This window comes from Pipistrellus kuhlii, unplaced genomic scaffold, assembly GCF_014108245.1.
Source record: "Pipistrellus kuhlii isolate mPipKuh1 unplaced genomic scaffold, mPipKuh1.p scaffold_m20_p_17, whole genome shotgun sequence".
Classification (NCBI taxonomy): Eukaryota; Metazoa; Chordata; class Mammalia; order Chiroptera; family Vespertilionidae; genus Pipistrellus; species Pipistrellus kuhlii.
In genome coordinates this window covers 1,838,216-1,855,951 of record NW_023425482.1, presented here as the reverse complement: position 1 = coordinate 1,855,951, position 17,736 = coordinate 1,838,216, and the positions used below count along the sequence as shown (strand labels likewise).

Genomic DNA, 17,736 nt, shown 5'->3' with positions numbered 1-17,736 from the left:
CCGCAGGGGGACGACGTTCTCCGCTGGCTCCGCCCGGCCTGCGTGCGCGCCCCAGCCCCGTCCGGACGTGCGCATGCGCCTCGGGCCTCCGCGCACTTTCGCCAAAACGGGGGCGCGCATGCGCGCTCCACTCCCGTTCCACTCCATTCACACGCGCCCTTCCCCCCCGCCCCCCCACCCCCTTCGACGACTTTGCGGTCTCCAAACCCGCGGCCCGCTTCGCCCCCCGGCGTTCCATCCGGGCCCACGTTCCACCCACGGCCCGCCGGCGAGTGCCTGGCAACCCGGGGGCGGTGGCGACCCTGCGCCCCGCCGAGACCCGGCAGGCGCGTGCCCGCCGCCATCGGAGACAAACAGCGTGCGCGTTCCCCGGGGGCTGCCCTCCCCGCGCGTCGGCCCGGGATCGCGCTGCCGCCGCCGCGCGCGCGCAGCTCAAGTAAAGGAGGAAAAAAAAGGAGGAAAAAATAGAAAGCGGCGGCCGGTACCGCAGCGATCCGCCGCGGGACTGGGCTCGGCCGGGCGGCTGACGCTCGAGCCGGCGATCCAGAGGAGGCGGCGGCCGTCCAGGTCGGGCCGGATTTAAAAAAAAAAGTTGCGGCAGCGGCTCCGGGAAGGAGGCCGAGGGCCGCGTGCAGCGGGCGGGGGGCGGCCGCTGCGTCCCGGAGCCCAGAGCCGCCGCGAGCCGGCAGGAGGGCGGGCGGAGGCGGCGCGGCGGCGGCTGCAGGAAAAGCGCGGCGGCGGCGGCATCTCCTCCTCACATGACCCCACTGTTTGTCCCCGTGATCAGCGCGAGCGGCTCCCGTGTCTCCTCCGTCCCCTCCTGCCGCGCGGCGTGAGCGCCGGGCTCGGGGCCCCCCCGGCCGCCCGCCCGCCCCCTCCCCTCCCTCCCTCCCCCCACCCCCTCCCCTCCCCCGGGCCCCGCGCCCCCCCCCGCCCCCACCCCCCCATGGACATGCTGGACCCGGGTCTGGATCCCGCTGCCTCGGCTACTGCTGCTGCCGCCGCCAGGTAAGGCTGCCGGCCGGCCTGCCCCCGCGCGCCCCGCTCCGGCCCTGCGGCCTGGCGGGCGGGCCGCCATGATCCCGAGCGACCGCCGGGCCCAGCTCAAAATGGAGGCCGCGAGGGAGGGGGGCCGTGCTAGGGTCCCAGCCCCGGGTCCTAGCGGTGCTCCCGCCCCCGAAAGGGCCGGGCGGGACGGGGGCCCTGCACCTGAGCGGAGGGGCGGGGGCGCGGCCGGCCCTGACCCCCTTTGCCCGCCCTCCCCGCAGCCACGACAAAGGACCCGAGGCCGAGGAGGGCGTCGAGCTGCAGGAGGGTGAGTGCTCGCGGCGCCGGGCCGCGGCCTGCGCCCGGGGCGGCACGGGGGCGCCCAGGCCCTCCGACCGCTGACCGGCGCCCCTACCCTCCTTTGGCCGTAGGCGGGGACGGCCCCGGGGCGGAGGAGCAGACGGCCGTGGCTATCGCCAGCGTCCAGCAGGCGGCGTTCAGCGACCACAACATCCAGTACCAGTTCCGCACAGAGAATAATGGAGGACAGGTGAGGGGGCCGGGGCCGCGGGCCCGCGGAGGGTCAGGTTGGGAGGAGCTCGGACCTGGGCCCTGCCTGGGCCCTATCGCTGGTCTCGCTGCTCTACCGCCCCCTGCAGGTGACATACCGCGTAGTCCAGGTGACTGATGGTCAGCTGGATGGCCAGGGCGACACAGCGGGCGCCGTCAGCGTCGTGTCTACGGCTGCCTTTGCTGGGGGGCAGCAGGCTGTGACCCAGGTGGGTGTGGATGGGGCGGCCCAGCGCCCCGGCCCTGCTGCTGCCTCTGTGCCCCCAGGTCCTGCAGCACCCTTCCCACTGGTAGGTCCTCAGCAATGCCTGGGGGGGATGGAGAGGGGACATTGACCGTTTTGGGGGAGTCCCAATGGGTGGAGCATGTGCAACACAGATGCTGCCTTCAGGCTGTCCGGCTTTGTGAGTTAAATTCCTGTTCTGCCCAGTGAAATCTTGGGCAAGGTCTTAGAAACATCGTTTTTTCTTTTTTTAGACTTGGGATCATGGTAATAGGAAAGTCTCTTTTCTCAGGGGAAAAAATCAGTTGGTTCACCAAATGATGGCTGAGTGTCTGCAAGTTCCGGGGCCATCTGAGACATAGGCAGCGTAGTAGATACAAAGGGTCCCACCTTCCATAGAGGATGCAGTATCCATCAAACAGGGCAAAGGGGATGGTTTGGGGAACAAGGTGGCTAAGGGTGGCCTCTGTGTCCTATTCCCCAGGCTGTAATCCAAAATCCCTTCAGCAATGGCGGCAGCCCAGCAGCTGAGGCTGTCAGTGGGGAGGCACGATTTGCCTATTTCCCAGCGTCCAGTGTGGGAGATACCACGGCTGTGTCGGTACAGACCACAGACCAGAGCTTGCAGGCCGGAGGTAAAGGGAGGAAGGGGCCGAGGTGGAAGGCAGGGGAGGCAACAGGCCTAGCAGGGAGGGATTCCCCAGCCATTTCTGACTCTGCCCTCAGTTTTAGCACTAACCTGGCTTTCCCTACAGGCCAGTTCTATGTCATGATGACACCCCAGGACGTGCTTCAGACAGGAACGCAAAGGACGATTGCACCTCGGACCCATCCCTACTCCCCGTATGTGCAGGAGACCTGGGCCCAGGAGCAGGGGACACTGGGAGGGCCTGGTGTGGGGCTGAAGGAAGGAAAGGTTTTGTGGAGTAGGAGTCAGGCAGTTGAGCACCCAATAGGCACTTGGTATATTTTTTGGTCTGTTTTCGTTTCTTTAGTATAAAGTATCATTTCCTCTTTCTACATATGAATATGTATGTTTGGCAAAGGTCATTTTCAAGTCTGACTTTGTAATAAATGCTTAGACCAATGGAGCCTGAGATAACATGTGCCCATTTTATCCCTCTTCTAGGAAAATTGATGGAACCAGAACACCCCGGGATGAGAGACGGAGAGCTCAGCACAATGAAGGTAAATTCAATGTGGAGCCCCTGTACCAGCCGCAGGCCTTGACCTCACAGGCACTGCCAGGCAGGCCTTGTGTTTGGTTACAGATCACTGGGCGTGCTCCATATAGAGAGAGGTGTTGTTGAATGCTGGAAAAGTAGAAACAGGTGGAGGAGGTTCATTGATAGGATGAATAGACTGCAATGTGTTTTGTCATTCTGGCTAGTTTGAATTAAGGACCAGCATCAGAAATGGCAGGTTTTACCTGGCTGCGGTGGTTGAGTGGTTGAGTGTGGACCTATTAACCAGGAGGTCACAGTTCGATTCCCAATTAGGACACATGCCCGGGTTGCTGGCTTGATCCCCAGTAGTGGGCATGTAGGAGGAGGCCAATCAGTGATTCTCTCTCATCATTGATGTTTCTCTCTCGCCCTCTTCCTTCCTCTCTGAAATCAATAAGAATATATTAAATAAATAAAATGGCAGGTTTCACATTCACATGTGGGATTTCCTGCTCCCTTGGACCTTCGTTTCCATTGGCAACTGTTGTGTGTGAGTCCGTCATTTCCCTGCCTGCCTGGCTTCCAGAAGTAACTCTGGTCTGATAGGGGCACATCAGAGGATGAAACTGCAGGATCCTGTGCCTCTGGCTAGCCAAGGCTGGAGCATCCTGCCCTTACAAACACCAAATCCAACCTGCGTTCCCAATCGTCCTTTGTGTTTCTGTCCTCTGCGTTCCCAAGTTGGCCTTTTTTTGCTGTTTCCTACTTTCCACCCAACCCCTGCCTTCAATCAGTAGTCTATGATTGGTATAACAGTATTCAAGTCCAGGGGAATTCTTACACTCAAACAACTGTCCGTTAGCAAACATTTCCTGGAGATAGATTCTGGGCCAGGCTGTAGGTAGGGGTGTCGAACTCAATCAGAGAAGGGGCCAAATTCTAAAATCCAGCCTAAATCGCAGGCCGAATGGTTTACTGAACAGTCATAAACTGTCATTGTGATGGAAACGCAGCGGAGTGCAATGATGACAGCGCGGTGTGGGCCACATTGCAAGGCCTGGTGGGATGGATTTGGCCCGCGGGCCTTGTGTTTGACACATGTGCTGTAGAGTATCAGAGAAGCTTAGGAGTTCAGGCCAGGGAGGTAGTTTTTGGGAGGGCCTGCCAGACAGGGAGCACAGGGAGGGGGTCACAGAGAGGAGTCAAATTGCTTGGGAGGGTACTGGCTTGGTTGTTGGAGAGTTTCCATGTGGAGTGCTTGGGAGGGGAGCCAGGAGAGTCAAGGAAGGCCCTGAAAGTCGGGGTGAGACCCCACAGTCCTAAATGTCTTCCATTGGGGATGGGTTCTGCAGCTGTGATGTAAGCTCTCACTAAATTGAGGTGTTCGTTCAGCACATACATACAATGTGCCAGCCCGTTCTAGGTTTTCAGATAGTGGGTAATTGAACAGATGAGGTCTTGGCTCTCGCAGTGTTTATTCTGGTAGGAAAAACAGAAATTGCACAAAGCTACAATATGACATCAGACAGCAGGAAGGAAGATAAAGCTAGGTAATGGTGGCAGTGTAAGCCTCCGAGGTGACATTTGAGCAGAGGCCTGAACAAACCTTAAGGAATGGGCCAGTCAAGTACTCGGGGAGGGTCCCAGGCATAGAGATGAGCAAGTGCAGACACCTAGGCCTGAGCCAGAACAGACTTGGCATGTATAAAGAAAAGCAGAATTCAGGAAAGGAAAGAGGAAGTTGGCAGAGTTGCAGGAAGATTCTTCAGGCCAGATCCTTGTAAGAGGCCCTCCCAGTGTTCCTTATCTTAGATATTTATTGTAGTTTGAGGGGCAACTAACTAGCGGTTTATGTATGGAGGCCATATAGTAAGGGACACCAGAGGCTAGAAAAATAGGTGCCTGTAGATGTCTGGCCTGAGACAGGCTGAAGAATCAGGATTTCATGAATCAGGGTTTCATGATGGGGTCAGGTTGGTTTGAAAAGGGAAGGAGTGAGTGAGTCAGCTTGGTTTTCGAGTGTGGCAAGTTTGAGGGGCCTCCTGTGGGCTACCCAGCAGTTCTGTATCTACTGCTTATGTCACATGACCTCAGACTGGTTCTTAATCTCTGCACCTGCTTAGTTTTCTCGGTAGGATGTTAACCCATCTCCTGCAGAGGCTCAGTGAGGATGCCCAAGCTGAGGTGTGAGTGCCCCGGCAATGTGGTGTGCCCCCAGTAAGACTGTAACAAACCACTCTTGGGATACCATCTAGCTATCCTCTATCTCACTGACATTCTTTGCCTGTCACAGGGTTAATCCACTGACAAAAAGTCTGGAATCTTTCTCCTACAAAAAAGTCTTTTTCATAACCTTGCTTTTACCCTCCCGCTGTAGCCTGCCCTCTCCTAACCTGCAGAGTTTTTGGGCCACCTTTTACCCATCCTGTGCCCTTGGCATCTGACTCTTCTCTACCAAAATGGCTCCATTTAAGGCTACCCTTGAGAGCCTCATTGCCAAACCCCTGGCTTTCTTCCCTGCCTGTGCTGTACACATCTGACCCCGCCTCTTTCCTGCCTTTTGGTAATGATCCTTTCTGCTCTACCTACTCTAATTCTCCTACACTCTTTGCCTCTTTTTCCCAGCCTGCTCCTTATACAATCAAGGTCTCCAGGGCTGTCCTCACAGGTTCTGAATGGGTAGGACAGAGGGTCTGTATTTCGACAAGTTCCCCAAGTGATTCTTCACGTTGCTCAAGGCTGGGAAACTGCTTCTGCTCGTGGTGCTTCTTAAGGTTGATTCCGCCTCAGGTCAGTCTCAGGAGTGAAATGTCAGGTCAGGAGTTGTCATGGGGTATCCCAAAACCCCATCCCTAGTTGTAGGTGTTCACTATTTCTCGGGTTTCTGCTGGCTTTCTCCTATGTGACTCTAAAAAGGTGAAACTTGCCCCTCCTCTATGTTGCTCCGGGGCTTCCTTAAACTCCAGACTCATTTTGAACTACTTGCTCTAAGTACCATTTCTGGATGTCCTTGAGACGCCTCAGACTCAGTGTGTCCAAACAGAACCTGCTGTCTCCTCCCTAAAGGCTCCTATGTACCATTTCTTTCCCCCCTGCAGCAAAGGGCACCCCGTCACAGTGTCCAGGCCAGAACTGAAAGCCAGGCCACCTTCCACTCTGCTCTCTTTGCTCATCCCCCAAACCTGAGATTCTGTGCTGAAGTGGACTTGATCAGCTTCCCTTTCTCCTTTTCACATCTGTCCCACCAGTTCTTGGTACAGTGGGACCCGTCTCCAGCTGCCTCATGAACTGGGGCGTGTGTCTTGCCTGAAGGGCGGCCTTTGCAGCAGCCATTGCTGCCAGGTCAGAGCTGGGTCCACTGTTGCTGGAACCTCTTCGGTAGCCAGAAATCCAGATCTTTATGTGAAATCTGATTTCTTAGGATAGACCTGCTTTTTTTATTTCTTTAGTTTCCACGCTTAATGCTACTGATTCATTCCTTCTACTTACTGAGGGTTTAATTTGCTAGGGTTTTTTTCTTCTACTTTTTAAAGATCATTTTAAACTTTTTTCCTAATACAAACCTTCCTAGTTACAAATTTTATTCTACCACTTGCTTCTACCACTTCTTAGCTATATCCCATTTGGATATGTTGTGTTTTCATTCTTTCAGTTGAAAATATTTTCTGGTTTTTCTTGTGATTTCTTCTTTAACTCATGGTTTATTTAGAAGTGTGTTGCTTAATTTCCCGATGTGTCGGTTTTCTAGATGTTTTTTGCTATTTATTTTTAATTTAGTTTTATTATACTCTGTAACTTTAGTTCTTTGAAATGTATTAAGATTAGTTATGTGGCCCTAAAGATGGTCTATCTTGGTAATAATGTCTGTGTGGATTTGCTGTTGTTGCAGAGTGTTCCCTCAGTGTCAGCTAGGTCAAGTTGGTTGACAGTGTTCAGGTTTCCTATCTTGATTTTTTTGTCTACTTGTTCTATTGATTACTGAGAAGGGAGTGTTGATGTCTCCAAGTATATTTGTGAGTTTGTTCACTTCTTCCTTTTGTCCTGGCAGATTTTACTTGTAAACTGTGTTTTAAGTCTTATGTGGATATAACTGAAGCACTTCTGTGGAATACATGTGGCCTTGGTCTTACCTAGTCTTCCTCCATTTTAGATGTACCAAAATGGCCTTCCCAAGCCACAGGTCTGACCACATCACCACCTGCTTAATGAAAGGCCCCAGACTCAAGGGCCTGGACTCCTAGTAAGAGATAAGGTCCAGACTCCTTAGCAGGCATTCACGGTCTTCACAAACCTATTTTTACAACCTTTTCCTGTCCCCTGTTCCATGCGCCCAAGTAACCATGTCACCATTTCTGGGATCTTGACACCTGTCTGCCTGATGCTTTCTCCCCTCAGAAACTAGCCCAAATAGTTTCTCTCTGAGACTTTGAGGCTACATCCTACTGCACTCTCACGCAGAAACCATTGCTCTACCTTGGAGTTTCCCAAGCACTTGGCACAATCTCCAGTCATCACACATATCCTTGAGTGTTTGTACTACTATCACCTGTTCACATGCACTTCACAGCGGTGCTAGCAGGACAGAGACTGAGTTTACTGTGGATTCCAGCCTCTCAGAGTGCCACTGCAGGCAGTACTTTTTAAAAAATTTTAATCCTCCCCTGAGAACATGCTTAGAGAGAGAGGGAGAGAGAGAAAAAAACAAAACATCAATTCAGCTGCCTTCCTCACACCTGACCGGGCATCAAACTGCAACCCAGTTATGTGCCCTGACTGGGAATCAAATCAGCAATCTTTGGTGCACAAGACAATGCTCAACTAACAGCCACTCCTGCTGGGTGGCAATACGTTTTTAAGAAGTAAATGCAACTAGAGATGTGCCACACCCACTGTCTGCCCCCTGGTGGCTTGAAATGAGGAGTACATGGGAGTCACTGCCATAGCGAGTGCCCAGGCTGGGGAGTGGAACTGCATGAGGGCAGGGAAAGAAATCAAGCAGCCACTGCTGTGAGCTCCTCAGCTGAAACCTCGGGGATGCAGCAGGCACACAGCTGAGGGATGTGGGCGCCTGGGCTGCACTCTTGGCTCTGCTGCAGATTTTGGCCACTGAGTTCCAGAGACTATAAGTCAGACAAGGCTGTCCTTGAAGGAAAGGTTCTCACACCACAGCCATGGGTCCCAGGGCCAGTCAGATGAAGCTTTGTCCTGGGCACATTCTTGTTATGACATTAGGGAGGTTTCTGAGGAAAGAGGAGAGCGAGGGAGGAGAAGAGTCCTCCACAGAGGAGGGTGTTGTCACTCAGGCAAAAGTGGAAGAGCACTGAGAGGAAGGAAGGAAGCAGTGAGTGGATAAAATCAAGTGCCAGGAGAAGATTTGTGTGTTAGTGGCCAAGTGTGTTCTTTGAGGGAATACCAGGGTCAGGGGCAGTGCCAGCCTCAGAGGAGGTACTGGCCAACCCCTCCTTTCTCACCCTTCCTCTGGCCCCCTCCACAATCTCCCATCAGCACTACCCAACCCTGAGCAAACATCTTCTCACCCTCCTTTCCAAATCCTATTTATTAGCCCAGTTCCCTCTCTACAGACCTCCCGCGTTTGTCCGCGGGGACAGAGTTGGGGGGTAGCTGGGCTTCCCTGCCCCCACATGCCTAGGGTTTGGGAGGTGAAGAAGGGCTAAGACAGGTTTGCTTCTGTGGGCCCCAAACCAGGAGTATCGGGCTCGAACGAGGCAGACCCCCGGCCGCTGTCCTTATGTCAGGATGTGCAGGCCAGGTGAGAAGCCAGAGTGGAGACATGCCCTGTCCTCAGGGGGCAGCTCCTGCCCAACTCAGCTGGCAGGGTTAGAGTGGCATTTTATAAAACAAAACCATAAATCTGGGCATTTTTCAAGTGAAGCCTTCCATTAATTGCCATCCCTTGTCTTCATATGGGATTCATGTTGTTCCTGGGTTGCCCATGCCCTGATAGGCCAGGCCCCTGGGAGCCACAAGTGCCAGTCTGGAGATGTGGGACATGCTGTCGGGGCCCTGGAGAAGGGTTTTAAATGGATGAGATGTGCCAGACTGTGACGCACAGATGAAGAAAAAGACTCATGAGACGCAGCACTCTGCAGACACCTTAGGACTGGACAATCAAATGTAGGGGCTGTGGGCACCAGCGGGGGCTCTTGGTTCCCATGTAAAGGGACTCTGGCCTATTCTTGCCTCTCAAGAGTACATGCCCACTGTAGCCACACTCCTTTTTTTCCCTAAGATGTTAACTATTATGTGCAATTTCCTTATTTTAAAATGTTGACTCAATTTAAAAGTAGGCAAGCAAAATGAACCCACTGTCCCCCATGGTTCTGCTTTAAAAGGTATATATATGGTACTTGAGAGCGAGACTTTCTTTGTTTCCCTTGAGAAGCAATGTGAAGCAGGTGGGGAAGCTGGCAGTCTGCCTTCAGATCTTGACTCTAGATTTGCTAGCAGTGTGACCCTGCCCAGTGCCCGTGTCCTCCCTCAGCATCCCGGGGTCTGCCGGCACCTGCCTTGGGAGGCAGATCACCTAGGCGCACAGAAAGTGCTGTAAACCTAGCTGTTGATACTGCTATTGTGCCTACAGTGGAGCGGAGGCGGAGGGACAAGATCAACAACTGGATTGTCCAACTTTCAAAAATCATTCCAGATTGTAACACAGACAACAGCAAGACAGGAGCGGTGAGTGCCCCTGGCGCCACCCAGAAAGTCTGCCTGGACCACTGGGGTGAGCCAGTAGGCAGAGGCCAGTGAGCAGTGCTCACTCTGATGCTCTTGCCCGCCCCCCAGAGTAAAGGAGGGATCCTGTCAAAGGCCTGCGACTACATCCGGGAGCTGCGCCAGACCAACCAGCGCATGCAGGAGACCTTCAAGGAGGCCGAACGGCTGCAGATGGACAATGAGCTCCTGAGGCAACAGGTGAGTGCCAGGGCTGGGAGTTGGGTGGAGGACCCAGGACCCCACGGTGCAGGGGACTATTCCTGGCCCCTGGTGCCCTCTCATGTCTGCCAGATTGAGGAGCTGAAGAACGAGAATGCCGTGCTTCGCGCCCAGCTGCAGCAGCACAACCTGGAGATGGTGGGCGAGAGCAACCGGCAGTGACACCTTTCCCGTCGCACAGCAGGCCCTTCTCCGGGCCTCTGCTGCCCCTTCCCCAGCCCTTAGCACAGAGAGGGACAGATGCCCCTCCCCCAGCTGCGTTTTTTTATAGTAGATTTTTAACAAAACAAAAAAAAAAAATGGGGAGAAGTAATGCATTTCTTTGGATAAACACCCACTGCTCTCCTGGATGTGGAAATGATCTCCCTCCCCCATTGTCTGCCCCTTCTCCTGGCCCCCACTAAGCCCCAGCACTTCTAGTGGTCTTGCCTGGAGGCAAAAGGGACGACAGAGGCCCTGCCATATCCCGCTGCCTGTTTTGGCCTCTAGAGGTATGACATGGTGCTTACGGGCAGGAGGGGAGCCTTTGGGGGCCACCCCTGGGACCTGGACCTAAGAAGGGAGGCCATGTCCCACCCCACCTCTTGTTTCTGGATTCCTGCTCCCCTTTGGGTGTGTGTGTGTGTGTGTGTGTGTGTTTTCATTTTCTTTATGGAAAAATGGACAAAAAATAGAGAGAGAGAGAGGTATTTAACTGCAATAAACTGGCCCCATGTGGCCCCGCCTTGTCTGTCTGTGTATTTGTCTTTCTCAGGTATGGGCTGGGGCCATGGGGTCTGTGCAGAGCTCCATCAGGGCAGGGCCTCAGGTGCTGTTGGTGGCTCTGTGCCAGTTCCTACCGTTCTGTACTGCACGGCACCCATGGCTGGCTGGAGGAATTAAGGAGTGAATACCCTGAGACCCCAGGTGTGTGTATATGTGTGCGGGGGCTGGGGAGAGGTTGAGTCAAGGACCTACGTCTTTGGAGGAGAGGCTGGGGTCTCCTGTGTCATCAGTTCCTAAAAATAGGACTGGCTCCTGGCTCTGCCCTTCTGGGCTGAAGCCCTTCCCTCTGCACCAGCCAATGGTGGGGCCTGGCCTTGAGCCCCCCACCCCCAAGGAAGGCAGAAGGCCAGGAAGCCAGGCTTGGCCCGTCAGCCTGTCGCCTTGCACTGTGGCTCTGGCGCCTGTGCTATGACCCCTGCCCCTGGCTGATGATGAAATCTGGCCTGAGCGGAGATGGAGTGACACCAGGCAGTGTTGGGGGATGCTTCTGGGTCTCCCTGTGGTCGAACGTGCAGCCCCCATGCAACTCCATCCCCTCCCAGGATACAGACCTGCCAGTCGCCACCATGCTGAGTTCACCATGCATGTACCCCAAGTGTCCCCAACTGAGAGCCCTGTCTCCTTTTCCTGGCCATTACACAGTTTGAGGCCCTCTTTGAGAAAGGATGTGTGCAGCAGGAAGAGCCTAATGTGGTGTGAATGGGGAGGCAAATGTCAAGGAGCAGCCTTGATTTCTCAGGGGCCCCCATTCTTATTGTTTTGAATGAGCTCGGCTATAGTTCAGGGCAGGGGAGAAGTCTTCATTCCTTGGCAGCTGCATCTCCAGGCTCCAGTAAAGTTGACACTGGATGATCTATGAATGAGTCAGAGCCCAAATGGCCAAAGTCCCATCTCTGGATTTAAGTTAGTGGGTCCTCTGGGCTGTGTGTACCCACTATGTTCAGGTAGTGGCCAGAACAGTCAGGAGCCTTGGTTCTTCCTGCCCAGTGGTGTTCTAAGGCAGTGGTTGCTAACCAGACAACTGGTGAGATGTGAGTCCGAAAGGTTGATGACTGCTGTTCTAAGGGACCAGCTCTCCCCCCAAAAGAACCCTGGTTTGTAGTGTTGGCTGATGTGTACATACCCCATTGCTGGTGTCCAGATACCAACATGATGCCACTGAATGTGGAGGTGGGATGAGATGTGCACAGTGGCTCTATTGAGCCAGTATGAGCCAGGTCTACTGACCTGTATTTGGGGGAGGCAGGAAAGAGCACAGGCCTCAGAGTCAGGTTGCCTACTCTGGAGTGCCAGCTCTGCCTCTGATCTTGGCAGAGCCCCATCTTGGCCTTCAGTCCTTCCAATCAAGTGAGGAAAGCAAGCCTAGTGGGCTCCTAAGGGGGAGCAGGTCCTTGGAAATGGGCTGAGCGGGCAGCTTGGGCCCTGAATACAGTGCAGAGCCCAGAATGGGGCAGCAGGCACTGCTTTGAGGACAGGCGGTCCTGGCTGTTAAGCACCAAAGTGAGACAGTACACCTGCTGGGACATGAGGTGGAGCCACTACTGTTCCTGCTCTTCCATGGTCTGGCGTCACAGGAACATTTTCCAGATACCAGGCCCCTTCTTAAGGTACTGACACTTGTAAAAGATCATGCTCGTGCAGGCTCCTCCTGCATCTGGCTGTTGCAGTGTTCTCTACAGAACAGAATCCGAAGCTGGGGGAATGGTATGCGGCACCCCAAAGGACCCTGGTAAGTGACAGCCACCCCCCATGTGAAGGAGGAGGTCAGGGAAGGGTGGGGAACCCTCGTTCCCTGTGGAGCAAGGTGGGGAACACCTTGCTCCTGCTCATTGACCTGTTCAACCTCTGTGGCAAAAGGGGGAAGTTTTTCTGAGATCAACAAGATGATGTCATGTTAGGGAAAGTGTTTCCCAGGTGGCTGGCTAGAGGCCTGTGTCTGTGGCCCCATCTGCCCCACCCCCTGTACACACCTCTGCTGGCTGAGGTTGACACAACCCTGTTCCCTGTCACTCTGTTCCCGCTTATCTCCCGCCTTTTCGGCGCCACTACCTTCTTGGAAATGAGGACAAAGGGGAGGGGGCTTAGCACCCCCTCTTCTGGCCCCATAAAAGCGACTGTAACTGTGCCCAGACACCAGAGCTGTCTGAGACCTAACAGCAGGACACCAGCCAGACGGCACAATGGCACTGAATGTGCGGATCCAGGCTGCCTGTCTTCTGCTCCTCCTCCTGGCCAGCCTGGCCAGTGCCTCAGCTCTGCACCAGGTGAGAGCCCCTGGGGCCTGGGCCCAGCAGGCAGCCACGTGGGAGAGCCAGGCCCTCGGAGGGGACTGTTGAGGGCAGATGGAGACCACAGGACTGGGCAGATGGCAAGGCAGGCAAAGGGAGGAGGGGCAGCTGCCTAAAGTACAGAGATAGGGTCCGAGTGGCAGGGACTGGGGGTTCCCAAACTAATTCCACATTTACTGAGTGCTATTCTGTGTAAAGTCTCATTCTAAACGGGATCAAGCAGTGAACAAGGTAGATGAGAGAAGATTTTTGCTCTTATGGTGCTTACAATCTGGTCAGGGAATTAGTTAAAAAACAAAAGATCATGGTGTTTAGTAAATGCTACTCACATTTAACAAAAAAAATTATAGAGTGACCATGGTGGTGGGGGGCACGGAGGGGGCGGATAGGTGAGATCAAGAGCTGGCAGTCACGGAGGAGTGTTTTGAGAGAAAATGGTATTTGACCTATGACTTAGAGGGTGAGACGGGCAAGCTAAGACCCGAAGTGGGGCAAGCGTGGTGTACTTAGTAATCAGAGGCTGTAGGGAGTGGGTGGTGGTCTTGGAGCTGAGATTGATGTTCCTCCAAGTGCAGGAAGAGCCCTGCAGGCTTTTCTAATGGATACAGCCACACACGACTGATATGTGAGGAACGGATTGTAGGGGCAAGTTGGAGGCAGATGCCATCCTCAGCATTCCCTTCTGCTTTCACAGACAACACAGCTTGCAGACCTCCAGACCCAGGATACAGCTGGAGCCACAGCTGGCTTGAAGGTGAGAACACCTTGACCTCTTTCCAGAGCCTCACAGCCTTCCCTGAGCCCATACCTGCTCACTCTTCCTTCCTTCCTACAGCCTGGGCTGCAGAGGCTGAGGAGGCGAGACACTCACTTCCCCATCTGCATCTTCTGTTGTGGCTGCTGTTATCCATCAAGGTGTGGAATCTGCTGCAAGACGTAGAGTCTCCCTGCCCTCCCCTCCCTCTATTTATTCCTGTCGCCCTCTAACACTTGGTAAATGGTCTCGGAATAAAATGACTGTTCTAGCTTTATTTTCCAAACCAGAGTGTTGTGCTTTCTCCCCGCCAAAGCTGTCTTGTACAGGGGTACTCAGTGGGATGTGCCGGTTGTTGTGTATTGAGGTTTCAAGGAAGCTTGGTGAAAGACATTTGTTTTCTGTTCTTCCCCTTCTTGAAGCCCCATTTCATAAGACCTAAAATTTTTGTTGCCACAGCAGGGAATAAAAACTAAACAAAGTTTCTTCTTTAAGTCTTGAAGTGGGTGATAAACTCAAATACCTAGCCAGGGTTCTTAAAGTCAAGTCTGGGGGTCTATCCAAGGACCCATAGGAGGACACTATTAAGATGTTACTAGTTTCTTTCACTCTCATTCTCACATGAGTGTTCAGTGGGGTTTCCCAAAAGCTCTGTGACATCATCCCTCTGATGGCTAATGGATTGTAGCTGTGCTTTAAAAATTTCCGAGTTTCAATTTTTAATATGTTAAGCAACTGTACATATAACCCACTTAAATGAAAGTTTTTGGAGTCCTCAATAATTTTGCAGAAAGGGTTCCTGAGACCAAAATGTTTGAGAACCATTGGCCTTGCAGATAGATGCAGTAAATGAGAGAGGTGTGGATTTGTTTCGCAGGAGCATATCTTACCTAATAAAAGAGAAATCTTACCTAATAAAAGAGAAACATGCAAATTAACTATCACTCCGCTATACCCACAGCCAATCAGAGTGAGTATGCAAATTAACCTAACAAAGATGGAGGTTAATTTGCATATGCAGGCAGGGAGTGGTGTGAAGCCTGCTATGAGGGGAAGGGGGGTGGCTGAGGGAGCTACTGGAGCACCACAGAAGCAAGGACTTGCAGGCTCCGGGCGGCCAGGGATTGGGGACATGCCGGCTCCTAGGTGGCTGGGAGTGAAGCCAGGGGAAGGAAGGCCTATTCTTGCACGAATATCGTGCAACGGACCTCTATTTAGGTTATCTCTCAATAAAGACACACTTTGTACATGACACACAGAAGAGAACACCATTCACAAGGAATTAAGTTCCCTCTCATTTTTAAAAAATATATTTTATTGATTTTTAACAGAGAGGGATAGAGTGTTAGAAACATTGAGAGAATCATCGATCAGCTGCCTCTTGCACACCCCCTACTGGGGATGTGCCCGCAACCAAGGTACATGCCCTTGACCGGAATCGAACCTGGGACATTTAAGTCCACAGGCCAATGCTCTATCCACTGAGCCAAACTGGTTTTGGCCCTCCCATTCTTTTTAAAAACCATATCCCTCTCAATTTATCAGATTTTCCCACTTTTGATAGAAACAAAGATGCATTTCACTATCTTCTTAGCCTATAAAAACATCAGCAGTGGTGTGATGATAAAGGGTGGCTATTTGGCTTCAGTGTTGCGTATGGACAGGAAGCTGGGAGGCCTAGATCCCATCTGAAGTGGCTCCCCGTGGTGGCTGCAATGCTCAAAGGCAGGCCAAACATGGCTAGAGCTTCTTTCCAAGAGAAGGTGGCAGTCCTTTCTGATTTTAAAAAATTTGGCAACTGATTAAAGAAATTTGATTTTTTAAAATCAACACTCTGGGAGCTAAACTAAATTAAACCCAATTGGAACTGGATCAGTCTGGTAATCCACAAACTTCTGCTTTCTGCCTTTGAAGCCATGAGAGGCTCCTCCAAGAGGATTTCCTGAACCAAGACTAAGGGGTGGGAGAGGAAGGCAAGCTGGAGAGCCTGGCCTCCTATTTGCTGCAGGATGGAGCAGGCATCTCTCCTCCACCACCCCTCTCCCCATACCCCAACCCACCTCCTCATGTGTGAAAGGTCAGAAGTGTCCCATGTTGCCAGTGCTCAGCTGATTGGGCTGTTGAGCGGCTCAGCAGGAATGAGTGAAATGGTTTGGAAATTCAAATGCCTTATCAGTATAAAGGATCAGTACAGAGGGGAAGGAAGAGGACTCTCGGACCTCTTCAATAAATGCCTGGGAAGTGGGAAATCTGAAATGACTAAATACATTTAATGACACTGAGTACTCTGTTCATCTTAGCAAGTTCTCTGGGGTGGTCCTAGAGAGAGGCAGAGGTGCTCCAGGTCAGCGTGCAGCAGAATCTGCTAGGGGGCAGATTGCCAGAGTTGCTGACTCCACAGGGCTGGGTTGAGGCCATGGAACTTTGTAATAAGCTTCCAGGCCATACTGATGCTACTGGTGGGGCGGGGGCGGGGCATACTCGGAAGACTCCTGGTATGATGCTGACAACTCTGGCTGAGGACAGCAAGTGCCCCTTGGCTGGACCAAGCACCAGCTTTCACTCAAGAGAGCTTTAAACAAGTGGGCCTGAGGGCTTGATCTGCCCTGAGTTGAGTTTTGCTTGCACTGCACAGTATTTTTAGATACAATTGGGCTAATACCTAAAAAACAAGCTATGGCACATAAAAATCTGAACTGACATTATGGGCTAAAGTGTGTCCCTCTCCACGTGTATAAGTTGAAGTTTTAAATCCTAGTACCTCAGATGTGACCTTATTTGGTCTGTAGAGGTTAAGTTAAAATGAGGTCATTAGGGAAGGTTCCAACCCAGGAGGACTGATGTCCTATAAAAGGGGTATTTGGACACAGAAGCTCTCGTCCAGGGAGAATGCCTGGCGAACATGAAGGTGGCCATCTGCAAGCCCAAGGGGAAGCCTGACGGAAGGAGCAGCTCCTGCCTCCCAGTCCTCAGAAGGTACGGTGCCAAAATGCTGACCTCCCACTTCTAGCCTCCCACAGTGAGATAGTCAACTTCCTAAGCCATTCGTTTTGTGGCATTTTGTCACAGGGTCCCTAGCAAACCATCACCTGCCTTGAGGGGAAGGACTGTGACCTGGCAGAGCTGGGGGCCGGATGTGAGTGCGCTGCTCCCCTTCAGACGGGCCCATGTTCTCCAGTATTCCGGTCCTGTGTTCTGGACACCTGGATTTTCAGATTTTGGTGACAGTTGCCAGTGCTGTCTATGGGACTCATTTGCCTGTGCATTCTTCTCTCAGGGACAGCCTTCAGTTCACACCCAGAAGGATGTACCCCAAACAGCACAGGCACATGAAACAAGGGGGTTGGCGCTGACACCGAAGGCTGTGACATGAGTATCCCAGGTCACGGTGTCCTCCCCAATAGCCCAGGCACCAGGCCCCTCTCTTCTCCAGGACCCAGGAGGCCAAGCCCCACGCCGCTCTCAATAGGCCTTTGTCCCTGACTGGGAAAGGCACGGGCAGAGTCTGACATCATAAAGCCTGATGTGGGGATAGGACTCTCCTTCCCCCTCCATCCAGCCTTCTCTCACTTCTCAATTCCCTGTCTGAGGGATTCCCCGCCCCTCAGCCCCCATCCTCCCAGTTTCTCCCTTAGGAGGAAGGACACTCCCTCCCTCCCTCCCCACCAAAGATGCCCCAGTGTGACTGAGCAGCTCACAGTCAAAACACTGCTGCACTTAACCAAACCACTGCAGCTCCCACCACCACTTTGCAAAGATCATGCCAATGGAAGGGTCTTGATGGCAGGAGGAACACGTGGAATCTGCCCACAGAGGGTCCCCACCCTGCTCAGAGTCAGCACAGCCCTCAGCAAACACCGTTGGGGCTCTATTCTAGGAGCATAAGACAGACAGACAGACAGACAGACAGACAGAGAGAAACTGCCCTCTGGAAGACCCTGGCTGGTGGGGAAGGAGCTCATGATAGTGCGGATGAGTGCTGTGGAGGGACTCGGCTTGGTGAGAAGGCAGGTGGCTTTCAGAGGCATG

At 53.1% G+C, this 17,736-nt stretch overlaps 2 protein-coding genes across 8 annotated transcripts; both read left to right on the top strand.

The window, feature by feature from the left end:
* Positions 1 to 58: 58 nt before the first annotated feature.
* USF2 (upstream transcription factor 2, c-fos interacting) lies at positions 59 to 10,630 on the top strand. Of its 7 annotated transcripts, none has more exons than XM_036441565.2 (10): positions 59 to 567; positions 1,269 to 1,315; positions 1,419 to 1,537; positions 1,647 to 1,847; positions 2,265 to 2,415; positions 2,536 to 2,623; positions 2,910 to 2,968; positions 9,548 to 9,642; positions 9,751 to 9,879; positions 9,973 to 10,630. In XM_036441565.2, exons 1-10 carry the CDS (start codon positions 74 to 76, stop codon positions 10,060 to 10,062), a joined length of 1,473 nt encoding a protein of 490 aa, XP_036297458.1. In that variant the 5' UTR covers positions 59 to 73; the 3' UTR covers positions 10,063 to 10,630. The 7 variants fall into 7 exon arrangements, 5 of the variants coding, with proteins under 5 accessions (XP_036297458.1, XP_036297459.1, XP_036297462.1 ...); XM_036441568.2 differs by having other exon boundaries at positions 440 to 1,008; XM_036441566.2 differs by lacking the exon at positions 1,647 to 1,847.
* A 176-nt stretch (positions 10,631 to 10,806) lies between these two features.
* LOC118720998 (hepcidin antimicrobial peptide) lies at positions 10,807 to 13,993 on the top strand. The gene is made up of 3 exons (XM_036441572.2): positions 10,807 to 12,929; positions 13,648 to 13,707; positions 13,789 to 13,993. The coding sequence occupies exons 1-3, from the start codon at positions 12,846 to 12,848 to the stop codon at positions 13,891 to 13,893; spliced, it is 249 nt and encodes an 82-aa protein (XP_036297465.1). The 5' UTR covers positions 10,807 to 12,845; the 3' UTR covers positions 13,894 to 13,993.
* The last annotated feature ends 3,743 nt before the right edge of the window (positions 13,994 to 17,736 follow it).